This window comes from Haliotis asinina, chromosome 1, assembly GCF_037392515.1.
Source record: "Haliotis asinina isolate JCU_RB_2024 chromosome 1, JCU_Hal_asi_v2, whole genome shotgun sequence".
In the NCBI taxonomy this organism is placed as follows: domain Eukaryota; kingdom Metazoa; phylum Mollusca; class Gastropoda; order Lepetellida; family Haliotidae; genus Haliotis; species Haliotis asinina.
In genome coordinates this window covers 17,546,975-17,561,933 of record NC_090280.1, presented here as the reverse complement: position 1 = coordinate 17,561,933, position 14,959 = coordinate 17,546,975, and the positions used below count along the sequence as shown (strand labels likewise).

At 42.3% G+C, this 14,959-nt stretch overlaps 1 protein-coding gene across 1 annotated transcript; it reads right to left on the bottom strand.

Moving 5' to 3' along the window:
• Window positions 1–5,770: 5,770 nt before the first annotated feature.
• Window positions 5,771–11,817, bottom strand: LOC137299009 (uncharacterized). The gene is made up of 6 exons (XM_067831509.1): window positions 11,766–11,817; window positions 10,436–10,621; window positions 8,464–9,716; window positions 6,564–7,155; window positions 6,261–6,392; window positions 5,771–5,778 (listed from the first exon to the last, which is right to left on the bottom strand). Exons 1-6 carry the CDS (start codon window positions 11,815–11,817, stop codon window positions 5,771–5,773), a joined length of 2,223 nt encoding a protein of 740 aa, XP_067687610.1.
• Between the last annotated feature and the right edge of the window lie 3,142 nt (window positions 11,818–14,959).

Below are 14,959 nucleotides of genomic sequence, written 5' to 3'. Positions count from 1 at the left end.
CACCATATCTTCACGCGGGGACGTTCTCTGTCCTCATCACCTGAAACTAAGACTACAGATCATCTCACTTAAGTCCCGGATATTTGCCACTTTATCAACTTTTATTGATATATTTGATGTCAGAAGACACGATAGCTAGACTCTGTTTATCATGAATATCGGTCTTCATTCGTTTTCAGTGGAAAACACGGTACACGTTGAATTAGGCTTGCAATGCCATATCATTGTGACGTCGTCAAGATTATTACGTCATAGCATTATGATGTCATCAGAGTTTGGACGTCATTGTATTGTGAGTCATGTAATTGATGATGTCAAAGCATTGTGATCTCACATGTAATTGATGACGTCAGGGCATTTTACAAAATAAAAATACCCTCAAAACAATATCTCCTTGGGCATATCGTTTGATCTCACACAAGTAATATCTCCATTGGAGCACGGTTTTGTATAATAAACAGTTTTAGTGTGTAATGTGTAGACAGAATTTCTTTCTGCAGTACTGTAATTTATATATACTTCATGGTGCATTGGATTACCTTAAACATATTCCTCTAGCCTCGTAAGTTATACCAAGACGACCACGGTGGCCCGGCCTGCTGATGAGAATGTTCCGAATAGTTGGGAAAGTGTAACGATCCGCATTCATGGTAAAGGGTAAGAATGTCCACACCCAATGATATCCGTGATAACGGGTGTGCAGATAAAATGTGATGTGAGGCGGTTTTATCACATTTATGTGAAAACATAGTCCTATACATACGTACATGTGTGTATATATTGTAAAAAAACTATGAGATCAGCTTTTAGTAGAATGTAACAAATATAGTAATTATATTACTTGGGTTGCCTCTTCATTGAAAATGAAATAAAAGTTATTTCACTTCAAAAACACGATTCAGACGAAATTTATTCATCGTCCCAACATAATCTACATGTCATTTCAACGGTTATGCACTCTGATGGTTCTAATCTCGAATATCGTGCTGGATTCGACTGCCACAGTGGTCAAGTGGATAGAGCGCTTGCCCGGACAGCGGTGGTTCGATCCCTGACTACGCCACACCAAATGGCGTTAAAATATGGTACTTGTTTGTTTACCTTGGCTAGACATTTATGGGATAAAGAGGCTTGGTGCACGTCAATATTCTGAGTGAGGTATATCCATGGTAACCTGCAACATGGTTTCTCAGCGCTCAAGCTCTATGAATATACAGTCAAATAATTTTTGCATTCACGGAGCCATCTACGGCCAATACACACGGATTTGTTGCTGTAGAAATGTAATATTTTAATGGTTGCGCTAAAATGTATTTCCGCACTAGCACTCATTATGGGTCCCAGCAAGTGCCCGTATAAGGATATGCTTATGTGTTTACTAACGGACAACACAACGACAAATATGGTCAAGAAGGACGCTGTTTATTACAGGATTTCCCTGACAGATTTCAGAATAATTCTGTTCCTAATAATCTATCAGTTCATCAAGATCAAAATGAGATTTAGTAACATGTGTGTGCAAGTGTGAAGTAGATCATGTTGCCACGTCTCATACCCGGCGTAGCAGGGGACGTGGTCATGAGAGGTCACGTTTTACAGCGTATTTTCCCTGATTCCCTAGGAGAGACCATGTATTGTTGGATAAGAGATTTACCCGTAAAGAGCCGGTTAGAATTGTTCTTCACCAAACCATTTTCGTGATGAAATGGGACCGGGTACTGCCTAGATCAGTGCCCATTATGTCAATCACTAGACTGGCTGGTCAAGACTCGATTATTTACAGACTGTAATCATATAGCTGGAATATTGCTGAGTACGACAATGAATAAGACATTGGCTAACTGAGAAATAGTAAAGGCACTGTGCAGCATTCGAAATTTCAGGTATTTTATTGTTAATGTGAATACACAATAAAGCCTGTTATATTTGGTTCTTGGTTCCTGAATGGAACATGCATTCACTGCTGTATGGAAATATGTTATATATAGTATGAGATACCATATAAGCTCATTTTAATGCTGAAAACTCGGCGCTGACATTGTCCATATAATATCGAACTGTGAGGATCTAGCCTTATACTTTCATTTACTCCCGTACCGAAGAGCACCCCTACAGGGAATACAACCTACATGTTCTATCCTTAAACACAACGACATTACACTCATATTGCCCACTGGCGCACAGACGGGCACAATCAATGGTGGTAGATGCCGGAAACGCGGTTGTCATGATGGAAACGTCAGTGATGGCCGTTACTTTTCTGAAGGCGAATGTTTCAATGTTGTTTCTGTCTGAAAATATATCAAGGATATCACCGAATACAAAACTGAATAAACGAGTATGAATATATGGAAGCATCATTCACTTTGTGGCGATGTGAGTATTAACTGATCTTCAACAACCCATGCTTCTCGTATGAGGTGGCTAACGGGACCTGTGTCATCGTATCCCAATATTGCATATAGCAATGTTCATATTGCTCATCACTGGATTGTCTGGTCAAGACTCGATTATTTACAGGCCGCCATAAAGCTGAGTAACTCACTGCTCAACTACTGCTATGTTATGTAAAGCATGTGTGCTTACTTTTGTTATATCCATGCTTTTAAACTTTATGACATTTATCAACCTAGGAGTTAATGATTGTTATCGATAAAAGTAAATTAAGTCTTAGTTTCATACAGGGCTCGGCTAGTAGGGTGGTCAAGTGGTTAAAGTGTTCGCTCGTCACGCTGAAGACTCGGGTTCGATCCCCCACATGAGTACGATATGTGAAGCCCTTTTCTTGTGTTCCTTTCCATGATATTGCTGGAATATTGCTAAAAAGGCGGTGCTAAAACAAACTCACTCATACTGGACACTAGTTCAGTGCCGTTTTTGAGTAATGACCACACAATATCATTCAGAAAGTGGTCATATGTAACACATGTTATATTTAGGATGTACACTTTTTCAGTAGTGAACAGATTCTAGTACTTCTGTTGGGTTGAATCGCATCCGGGATTCGAACCCACACTCTCAGGGTCAGCGTACAACTAAACTCACTCACTCACACTCACTCTTAAGCCCATTCTTAACACATAGACTACGATCAAAGTTAAGAATTCTTAGGGCTACGAATGGTTCGAGAATAAGGGCCCTGGTTGTCAGGACATCACGGACTGTATGTAAGTGCACAGCTCCCGGACCGAAAGCTATGAAGATACAATGCCATTTAGAAAGTGGTCAAGTGTAACCCATGTTAACCTACTTAATCCCGAATCCTGTGCATAGTCTCCTGCCCAGAATATCATGCGACCAGCATGGTACCTCTGTCAGAGTACAGTCAATATTATGTGCATATATCTTAACTCTCTTAGTTTTGGCGAGTCTACACATCCAATTGAAAAAAAACTTTTATAGAATGATTACGTTTCACTGAGAAAAATATCCTAAAACTATTCGACTAGCGTAGCGATCATTTGTTAACACAGATTGTACGGCTCAACGAACTGTCATGGAAACCGTGTGAGAACAAACGATGCAGCCCGTTTTATATACGAGGGGATGCCAATAAGTTTTGAGCCTTGAGCATTTTTCATACCCAGGTGTCACAGCCTATGGTACGACATTGAACCTTGGGGCGTAGCTGATGTGATATATAAGTTTTGGTATCCTACTCTCAGAAGTTATTGAACAGCTCACATTGACAGAAAGAGACCCCCCCTCACGGCTGTGAAAATGAATAAAGTTGAGTATAGAGCAGTCGTTAAGTTTTTAGTTCTTGAAGGAAACTCGGCGAAGAACATTGAAGAAAGGCTTTCAGCAGTTTATGGGAAGTCTTCCCCTTCATCTGCTACCATCAAAAGATGGGTCAATGAATTTAAGCATGGTAGAGAGAGTCTTGAAGATGACCCCCGTCCAGGTCGCCCAACAACAATCACTAGGCAGGAAAACATTGACAGAGTGCATAGACTTGTGCTGGAAAATCGTCGAATCACACTCCATGAGTTAGAGGAGACCACAGGCATTTCCCACGGATCCATCGAGACAATTCTTCATGAACATCTCGTCATGTCTAAGGTGTGCGCAAGATGGGTCCCAAGAATGCTTACAGATGAAATGAAGCAAACAGGGGTCAAATTAAGCAACTCCATGCTAACCAGATACAACAAGAATCCAGAAGATTTTCACTTTAGGTTAGTAACCTGTGATGAAACCTAAATTCACCACTATGATCCTGAGAGCAAACAAGAATCCATGGAATGGAAACATGTCACTTCTCCCAGGACCAAAAAGTTCAAAGCCTCCAGATCAGTGCAGAAGGTAATGGCGACAATCTTCTGGAATAGCAAAGGTATAGATTACTTACCAAAAGGAAGAACAATGACTGGGGAATATTACGCTAACTTGTTGAGGCAAGTGCGACAGTCAACCAAGGAGAAGCGCCGGGGCAAGATCAGACGTGGTATTCTTCTACATCAAGACACTGCACCAGTACACACCTCTCGCGTTGCAGCCGCTGTTGTCCAGGAATGCGGGTACGAAATCTTGCCGCACAAGTGTCTTGACTGACAAGGGGACTATGTTGAAAAATAAATGTGGTTTGTACCAATATTTTGTGTTTTTCTATGCAAGGCTCGAAACGTATTGACATCCCCTCGTATAAAGATGTTTTGTCATAAACCTTACTGTCGAATTTGTAGAAGACTGTTAATGTAACAATGTAAAACATTATAAGGACCGCGCCGAAAAGCTTGCTTTTGGCTAGTCTCTTCTTATTTAGGAATATGCGCGTTTGTTTATAATCAAGAAAAAAAATCCGGTGACTTGATATGCAAATTAGTCTATGGCAGTTACGTTATGCCATGTCAACACTGCGTCGGAGTGTAGTGCATAGTTCCTCGGCATGCGAATAGTAACTTCCGTGCGTGAGTATGGGGTAACGACGGTAAGGTGATATTATCAGTTATATCACTTCATGGCATATCAATAGTCATACACCAACTGAACCTTAGACTTCCACATGAGATCAGGTCAGATCTTAAAGCATGAGATAAACATGATGCCGTGTGAATGGAAATACAACCAACGTATCATATTTAAGTGGGTATTAATATGTTTATAATGACTAGATCTACCCACTTCTACCAGTGGTTCAGTAAAAGAATGCCCAATAATAAAATGAACATTATACCTCAACCTACGTTATTATCATGAATGATATACAGTAAGCTACTGTTCTAACGCTTGCACGCACACACGCACAAACGCGCACACGTACACGCGTACGCATATATACTACTCATCCAAAATTTAGACTCACTAGTGTAAATGTAGCCACTTACTTTAGTCTGCTGTTCTAAACTAGAGTTCCAAAATATTCCATACTGTTTGAAGGGATTGTTTACACATGGACTGACGTATTGTAAAACAAATTTCTATCATTGAAAAGATTATTTTTATGAGTTCTATAAATGATGAAACTCCGTGAAAATTTACGAATTCTTAACAAAATCTACCCCAAAACGCAGCTGTTCACATACTTTCCAGCAATTTGATGCTTGACCCTCGTGCATTTGCAGTTGGTTTCCCCAAGCTAGTAGAGAAATAAATCTTCGATGTAACCCTATATACATACATAATATATAGTGACTGTTTTCAGTGGTTAGTATATACACTTCTTGGTGTTATCAGCTGGTGACACTATAGACACCTATGTCACGCAGAGCTCCAGATAAGACGAGTATTTGGGTATTTTACACAATAAAAATCATACTTAGTCCGTTAATTACAAATCTGGGAGTACAAAAAAGGCATAAGAATAAATTAACACCAAAAAAGTATATTATACTTTCCGTACTTCTACTCATTTAACGAAACTAGATAGCGTGTGACAATTCGTTGAGGCGCCTAAACTCTACATAGGCGTTACCAAATGCTAAGCAATGCCTGCTATTACAGCCGTAGCCACTGTCTGGAGTTTCCTGTCGCAGTCACGTGACTTCCATGCTGTTTGAAAATGGTTGCCAACCATTTTGCAATATAAGAACTATTAAAAACTTAGGTCTATTGAGAAGCATTGTTTTATGTCCTTAAAAGGGCTAAGTACCAAATAAGGATAAGAAACTCTGTGTAAAAGACCTCAATTCTTTAAACTAGTGGGTGTATACAAAATGCTAGTTACTCCTCAAAAAGTGCAGTTTCTCATACATAAACAGACATGGGATTCAATACCCAATTGCTTGAAAGATTATCTGGAGCTCTGTATGTGTACTTACAATCGGATGAACTAGCCGCCACATAGTATCCAGCCTCAAGTATTTCCGACACGTTGTCTTGAACATGGCCCATGTGCTCTGGAGAGGAGAAAGTCAGTGTAGCGTTGTCCTTTTGAAATGGAGCTAAACCGACTAAAACAGCCGAGGAAGTTGTCATGGCATCAGAAACAGTTGTTGCCATGGTTACCGAACTCGTCGTGATCGTATCTAAAACTGGTCTTGAAGATGTAGGGATATCTGTCCAAGCGTCAAAAGATCTCGTTCTTACAGTTACTGAAACACGTTTTGAAGTCGATATTGTACCTTGAACTGGGTCGGGTGTACCTATTGCCAGTGGTTCTTGTGTGGATGAAGCAGGCGTGTCCAATGGCAGCGATGCCGGTTTCAAGGAACTGTGTGAAGAACTGAAAGGTATGGACACCGTAGAAGGGTTTGTGGAATCTGACTTGCTCTTCTCTATAACTGCAGGAGCGAGGCTTAATGAAGAAAATATGGACTGAATACGGGTGCCATTAGCTGGTCCTTCAACTGTAGCCCTAAACACAAGTCGTGAGGAAAGCGGACTTGAAGCAGCCGACCCAGTCTTTGGAAAGGTAGATGAATCATATGCATCTGATCCAATCACATCGGAAACGAGCGTAGCAGAGAGAGGCATATCAGAAGCGGACAGCGTACTCAAACTCGAAAAGGGCGACTCATTTAAACCAGAAGACGATCTAGTAACAGAAGCTGACGGCCGAGTCGAATGGAAAGCAGACGACTCAATCATATCATCAGCAGACGACTCAATGATGCCGGAAGCAGACGATTCAATCACATGAGAAGTAGACAGCTCCTTGAGACGGGAAGCTGCCGGTGGTTCATCAGTGACAACCGATGCAGTCACTTCAGACGACTGAATCACATCAGATGGTGTTGACCAAATCATATCCAAAGAAGACGATAGACTGACACTGGAACCAAACAATCCCGCCCCAGCACCAGCTGACCAAAGTACAACGGGAGCTAAAGACCCACTAACACCACCGGAAGTAGACGATGTTATGGTACCGGAAGCTGACCATCCAACATCACCGGAAACAGTCGGCGCAAATACACCAGAAGTAGGTGACCATATGACATCGGAAGCAGTCGACCTAATCACAATTGAAGCAGACGATTTAATACCACCAAAGACAGACGATTCAGTTGTGCCGGAAACAAACATTCCAGGCAGATCATAGGTAGATACAACACTGACATCAGAAGCAACCGTTGATGACCAGATTCTATCCAAAGTGTTCGATGTAAAGACATTAGGGACAAGTGAACCAATCGCCCCAGCCTCAGCTGGCCAAACAACAACGGGAGCTAACAACCCACTTATATCACCGGAAGCAGTTGGCGCAATCACACCAGAAGTAGGTGACCCACTGAATACGGAAGAAAACAATTCAGTTACAAAAGAAGCCGATGGCTTAATCTGACCGTAAGCAGTCGACTCAGTTATATCTGAAGCAGCCGAACCAATCATGCCAAATGAAAATAACTGAATGACACCGGAAGCAGTAGGTCTAATCAGACTTACAACAGACGACTCAGTACCACCAAAGGCAGGCGCCTTAATCGTGTCGGAAGCAAACGAGCCAGTCATATCAGACGCAGATGCCACAGTCACATCAGAAGTTGATGACAGAGTTTTATACAAGGTGGCTGAATTAAACACAGTAGGAGATTGCGAACTAATTGCTCCATCAGCCATAGTTCTAATCACAACAGGAACTGACGACGGTAAAACGCCACCGGAAGCAGACAATACAATGGCACCAGAGGCTGTCGGCCCAATGACCCCGGAAGCAGTCGACAAAATCTCAAAATTTGTTGCTGACCCATTTGTACCAGAGGTACTTGACAGTCCCAAGGACCAGCGCAAATCTGGTCCAGATTTCACATCACTGGTCAGTTCCTGTACAGATGACTCAATAAGATTACTGTCTGGGCTAATTCTGAATGATCCTATTGATGAAACTGTAGACTTTGGACGGTTATTGAAACTGATCTCGGTAATTAAAGAAGGTCCAACAAATGTAGTAGAAAATGTACTCCTGACGGATAGGTTAGTGATATTTTGTCCAGCGTTAACTGATGAATGAATCGGATTGGACAGCTGGTTGCTCTCTGGTACAGCAACGGAGAAAGTCCTGTCCCCAGTCGTATGGCTTACCGAGAGTATCTGAGAGCGGATGGGGCTTGAAATGAGACCGTCCACTGATGGCAAGGATTCTGTGCCTTGGTATGATATTATAAGTAATGCTGTAGAGGCTGATGTTGGAATAGCTGTTGCACTAAAACCTACAGAAAGTATTTCTGAAGAGGATAATGTTGCGTGGTCTGGCACCGGAGTCGACTCTTCTTCGAGAGTGTCTTGTGTGACAGTTTTATGTGGCTGACGGACACTAGCATGTTGAGGATTGCTTGAGTGCGCTTCAGAGGTAAAATGACCGATGTAGATAGGTCGTCCTTGGTCAATAGTTTGTTCTGAAATAATATTTGTTTCTTTTAAACTAGAACATCCGCGTCTGCTGGACTGTTTGGAGTTAAAAGTCTGTTCCGGTTTGATCATTTGTGCTGGGTTAACATCTTGTCCTATGAAGCTATAATCACCCACTTTACTGGATTGTTCCAAGGTAAAAGTTTGCTCCATTTTCATGGTTTGTTCCCAGTTAACAGATCTCCGCGCAATGCTGAATTGTCCCGGTGTAAGGGAGGATATAGGTTCAGCTCCGAGGTTCCTAGATATACCGAGTTCGATAGAATGTCCGTGAACATCCGATTGTTCCAGTCTTGATTCAGCACTCAATGCACGACCAATTATGGCATCTGTCAATACTGTAAACTCTTCATTCAATATAGCAACCGTTTCAACGTTGACCCCTGATGGTACAGTTAAGCTGCTTGAGTATTTCTTTATTTCAAATCGATGGTCAAATATTCCAGAGGGCATCTGTGTCTCCGATACTATTATAGAGCTTTTTATCCCCTCCAATTCCGAAGATTCTCCAGTCACCATGACAACAGGTTCGGTGAGACTTCCCAGTACATGTGGAGTTCCTTGTCCGACAACATACAGTGAAGACGTGTCTGTTGCCGTGCTGATGGCGTTATCAGCTGCCTCAGAGATACCCAAGGTCCCAGTGGTCTCATACTGCGTATCAGATAATGAATCTTTAAAGACCCTGCCAGCTGTGTTCTTGTCCCGATCCTGTTCACAGACGATTTGAAATTTATTGTTGGGGTTTTGGACTTGCCAGATGTACTTCCCCTTTGATTTACTGACAATGGCGTTGTGTCCCTCTGTGGCATCATGGTTGTCGGCAAACAACAACTTCTGAACTGGTCGACTTCCTTGACCGCCTTGCCACCTCCATTCAGACCCATTTCGCTCCAGACCAATCCAAATCCTTGTGAAGGCGGGGCCTGGAAGATAGTAATTATACAGACATGAACATTGTTTTCTAGACCAAGATAGAAAAATATACACTGGAAGATAATAGCAATATACACTTAGTCCAATCTCTGAAGGAGAAATTTTATTCATACAATGCTCTCATTCCAGCGCATCCAAGCCATGGGACGTCACAGTATGGAGTCGTCCCGCCGAAGACCCCGGGTTTGATTCCTCACTTGGGTACTATGTGTGAGGCCCATTTTCTGGTGTCTCCCGCCGTGATATTGCTCGAATGTTGCTAAAAGCTGCCTAAAACTAAACATACTCACCCACTCACAATATGGAAGACAATAATGATATATGCACAAGCACTTATGTTCGAGCAGAAATACAGTGATGACAAAATTCAAATTTCTTTGACGCCCTCGTAAGCTGTTCCGATAAAAATAGGAGGTTTCTGCAAACAGTTGTAGTCCTGTACAGCAATGGCAAGTCTTAACTTTGAAGTTAAGAGTAACCGTAAATTCGGTTTAAAGTCGCAAAGCGACGTGCAGATTGTACCAATTGGTGAGAATGAGTTGCGGTTCCGTACAACATGTTAATACGTATCCCAGTTTCATAACAAAACACAAACACTATGGCCATGGGAAGAGAACTAGGTACCAGTCTGTTCTCGGGGCGGATGCATAATCTACTACACCTGGTACCTAAATATGCGTCTGATATACATGTTTAGTTTGTCACCTACCTAGCCTGCTTAGGAGACGATGGTGTTCTTCCTTTGTTTCAGTGAACAAGACGTGGGTTCCTCCCTTTTGACACAGCTTGACAGCTTCGTTGTAGGTCCCCCGCATCCTTGGCCAGGCGTAGTAGCATTTGTTGTTCATGGCGACGTTCATGATGGTGCGTTCTCGATACCGGTTGCATTGTAAAGCTGGAAAAGGAAACCCGGATGTGATTAAATTGTTAATAACGAAATGCCTTCTTTGAAATTACTCGAGTGGTATCTGGACAATGGAGCTGTCAGGTAATCAAACAACATTCTATTTTTATCCAATACCTGTGCTTGGAATGTCCTGTCGTGAAATCTCCACTTTGTATTGTACGAAATACTATACAAAAATACCTCTATCCGTGAAGATCCGGGGAGAACTGATCTTCATCCACCCATGCTTGTCGTAAGATGCGAGTAACGGGATCGACTGGTCAGGCTCGCTGACATGCATGAAGCATGTCATCGTATCTCAACAGTATAGATCGATGCTCATGCTCTTGATCACTGGATTGTCTGGACCAGACTCGATTACCGCCGTCATGTAGATGGAAAATTGCTGACTGCGGTCTTCAACACAAACAAACCAATGGCGTGTCGGGACAAAAAAACTACCCGACTATCCGCAATTTAAACGTAGAACATTCTAGTGAAGTGTAACTGTCATTAGTAAATGTAAGGTTATCACCAAGAAGGTTTTTTTCACGTTGAGCAAGGGAAGAACAAACTAATCCCACCCGACGAAAGAAAAGGTTAATGAAGAGGTTAGTATTAGTGAGTGAGTGAGTGAGTTTAGTTTCACTCCGCTTTTGGCGGTATTCCAGCAATATTACAGAAGGGAACAATGGGCTTCAACGTTGTACGAACTAGGAACAACGGCATGTGGGGAACTGAACCCACGGTGTGGAGAACGAACGCTTGAACCACTAAGCTGGCCTAAGCTTAACCGCTGACCCAGTGAGCATTGGCAGTAAATGTAGAAACATCATGTAACAACAGGAGAACAGTAGGGTCAGTACTAGCAGTGAACATAGACACTTGGTCTAAGCAGGTAACGTAACCAATGCACGTTCCTATGCTGGGAATATATTGGCTGTGTTGTATAGTCCCGAATAGCTATGTAATCTTAGCTTAAATGCCCGTTTTAACATCTCAAATTATGACATTCTAGTTGTGTTATTACGTTTTGTCGGCACATACTGTAATAGTATCTGTTATAACGTATGACCTGTTTTAGTCACCATCTGGCTGAAATACTGCCGATGTGACTAGATATTGTAACACACTCGCTTACTCCGACACTTACCTTCGGTCGTTGAATGTAAGGATATCACAAGGAACAGCCAAGCTAGAGCCATTGTGTAGCAAGCTTGTGTGTGATACAGCCTGATGATAGGTGATACAGGTGTATACCGGAGGGTATGTAGTCTTCGATATACAGTCATGTCATGTGTACAATGCAATCCATCAAAACAATACGGTGCTTTCAGGAAATAAACTCATGTTCCCTTAATCTGTATTGTCAACCATATGGAAACTCATTAATTGCATTTTGGCTTTAGGATATTTACTTACCCTTGTGGAAACCTTGTTTCCGGATGATACTCGTTTTCGTGAATATGAATTAAATAAGAACCATTACTTGAAATACCAAGTATACAATAATGTCTCGTTTATCCGGACACTTGTGTTTATATTTATATTGTCCAGATAAACGAATTTTGTATATGAAAATAATCGTCCGGTTGCGGAAGCCGGATCCAGATAGGTGTGTAATCCTACAACGCTGTGAATTCGTTTTAAGGACTTTTTAAGCGAGATTTCCGGATATCCGTGGTTCGGATAAACATTCAATGGGGTGGTTAAAGCGTTCGTGGTTTTGTAAAACCATTTCTGTTGTCCCCGCTCTGATCATTGCTAGAGCGGCGTAAAAGCATATGCAGTCGAGCTTGGGTAGACGTTGACGTGCTGACAATAAAAATCCAGTGAGTGAAGATCATTGATATGTTACTCTCAGCGAAATGTTGTGTTTAATAAATCCGGACATTTAACTATGAAGGCAGTTTTATCTAAACCCGTAACCGTTCGGATTCTACATGTACTTGGGTCATAAGAGGACTATCCTCGTTATTTAAACCAAACATAGTAATAACTTGTTTAACAAAGTGATCATTACGCCTAGACGATTGTACGATGAAGTGATAGGACGTCTCAATTGAACGATTCTCAGACCGCTAAAGAAATTTAACGATTCCGTTAGTGTTCAGCAATGGTCGTATCAGCGTATTGTATTACAACTGTATGTGGGCTATGAGGCTATGAGGCTATGAGGCAATGAGGCTATGAGGCGGTGCGGTAATAATAATCAATGAAGTCTCCTTTGCAGATAGTATCCTAGTGTGTGGATGTTCTAGTCAGTCTGATCACAGTTAGAGAGCGGATGGGTTTTAAGCTGTTTTTCAAGTTATATCCTCTCAGTTCGGTATATAAGCGATGCATGTCCAGGACTTTTACCGTTTTGGAGTTTTACCAACAATGAGATTTCTGCTGTGTCCAACACGTGAATGAGTGAGCAGTGTCTTATACTTTAGAAATATTCCATAAGTTCAGGGTGGCGGGAACCAGAAAAGGGCTTTACACATTGTACCCCTGTGGAAAATCGAACCGGGTTCTTCCGCGTGACAAGCGAACGCTGTAGTCGCTAGGCTACCTCACGCCCAACGAAGGCTTATGAATAATCGAGACAGGCGTGTGCCAGATTAAGTGTGAACATCCGTCTATACCACGGAACGCAGGTAGCAAAGTCATTGAGTCGGTAGGGACCTATTCTTACACAAGGAGTCTCCAAGGGTCTCAGAGATGTCCTCCTTAAATCGTACCTGTGTGGGGAATCAATCCCTGGTCTTCATCGTGACGACGGTTCCTCCAACAAGCCGATCCCTCCCCTTGAGTGTTATGAGGAAATGCTTGCCATTGTTCCATTGTTGTTCAACGCCCCACTCTGTAATACCCCAGTTACATAACGATGTTCTCTAATTAATCGAATCTGGACCACACAATCCAGTGATTGGTGTTGTGGGCTACGGTCCAAACCATGAGTACGAGGACAACGGAGCTTGACCACCCGATCCATTTATTCACCTCTTCAAACATAGGTTACTTGTACCCGGAGCCAAATCTAACCCGTATTCGTCAAGTTGAGCCGTATGAATATGCTGATATGGAGAATCCCACGACCACGTATGTATCAGAGGCATGGAATTATGATTATTATAATAATAGCGAATCATGGCCGAGGAATTATTATTGTGGTTATAATATACTTATAGAGTGACCATAGAGTGGGTTGTTCAGCAACACAGTTTTCAAATAAACTATTGAACGAAGATCACCGTTTTGTGGTTGCTGGAGGAACTACTACGGTAAAGCTCCAAGGGCCCCCGGGTACTGACATTGTACCTCTCGCATATCCCCTACCGTCAGGACCGAAGTACGGGGGTATACCGTAGTTCGGGTAAGGGCCCGTCCATCGCAGGTACAGGGTTCGGCCAGGTAAACGTCATCTATATGGCAGCTAACAGATATGATTCCACACCTTGGAGATATGGTCTGTGACTAAGAATCACAACGAGACGGATTTGTGATTAGAAAACACAAAGCGAAATAAAACGGACGTAAAATCTTTACTCAGGGACGGGGAATTGTTTTGTTTTTAGTTTGTTTGTTGTTTAATGCTATAATAATCGAATCCCGACCTAACAACCCAGTAACTGTTATCTACGCATTTGTGCGAGTTAATGGGTTTAGTGTTGCGCCGATTTTAGATATTTTCCAGCAATGTCACGGCGGGGGACACTAGAAATGGGCTTCCCGCATGTAACCCATGTACGGAATCCAACCTGAGGGACGAGCGAACGCAGGTGCGTGCGTGCGTGCGTGCGTGTGTGTGTGCGTGTGGCGCGGGGGTAGGGGAGGAAGAAAGAGATTGAAAAAATATGAGTCAGGTAAGTGGTAAGACCCTATACAATGCGAGGTTAGCGCTGGGGTGAACGTAACTCCATTACCCTAAAATAGACTCACTGATCGTAACTCCCTTACCCAAATATACACTCACTGATCGTAACTCCCATACCCAAAAATAGACTCACTGATCGTAACTCCCTCACCCTAAAATAGACTCACTGATCGTAACTCCCATACCCAAAAATAGACTCACTGATCGTAACTCCCTCACCCTAAAATAGACTCACTGATCATAACTCCCTCACCCTAAAATAGACTCACTGATCGTAACTCCCTCACCCTAAAATAGACTCACTGATCGTAACTCCCTCACCCTAAAATAGACTCACTGATCGTAACTCCCTCACCCTAAAATAGACTCACTGATCGTAGCTCCCTTACCTTAAAATAGACTCACCGATCGTAACTCCCATACCTTAAAATAGACTCACCGATCGTAACTCCCATATCCTAAAATAGACTCACCGATTGTAACTC

Coding starts and splice junctions, on each gene's coding strand:
- LOC137299009 (XM_067831509.1), bottom strand. CDS start 11,817: ATGGCTCTAGCTTGGCTGTTCCTTGTGATATCCTTACATTCAACGACC. Junction 10,622..11,765: donor CTTACATTCAACGACCGAAG/GTAAGTGTCGGA, acceptor TTCCTTTTCCAG/CTTTACAATGCAACCGGTAT. Junction 6,393..6,563: donor TACACCCGACCCAGTTCAAG/GTACAATATCGA, acceptor CGGCTGTTTTAG/TCGGTTTAGCTCCATTTCAA.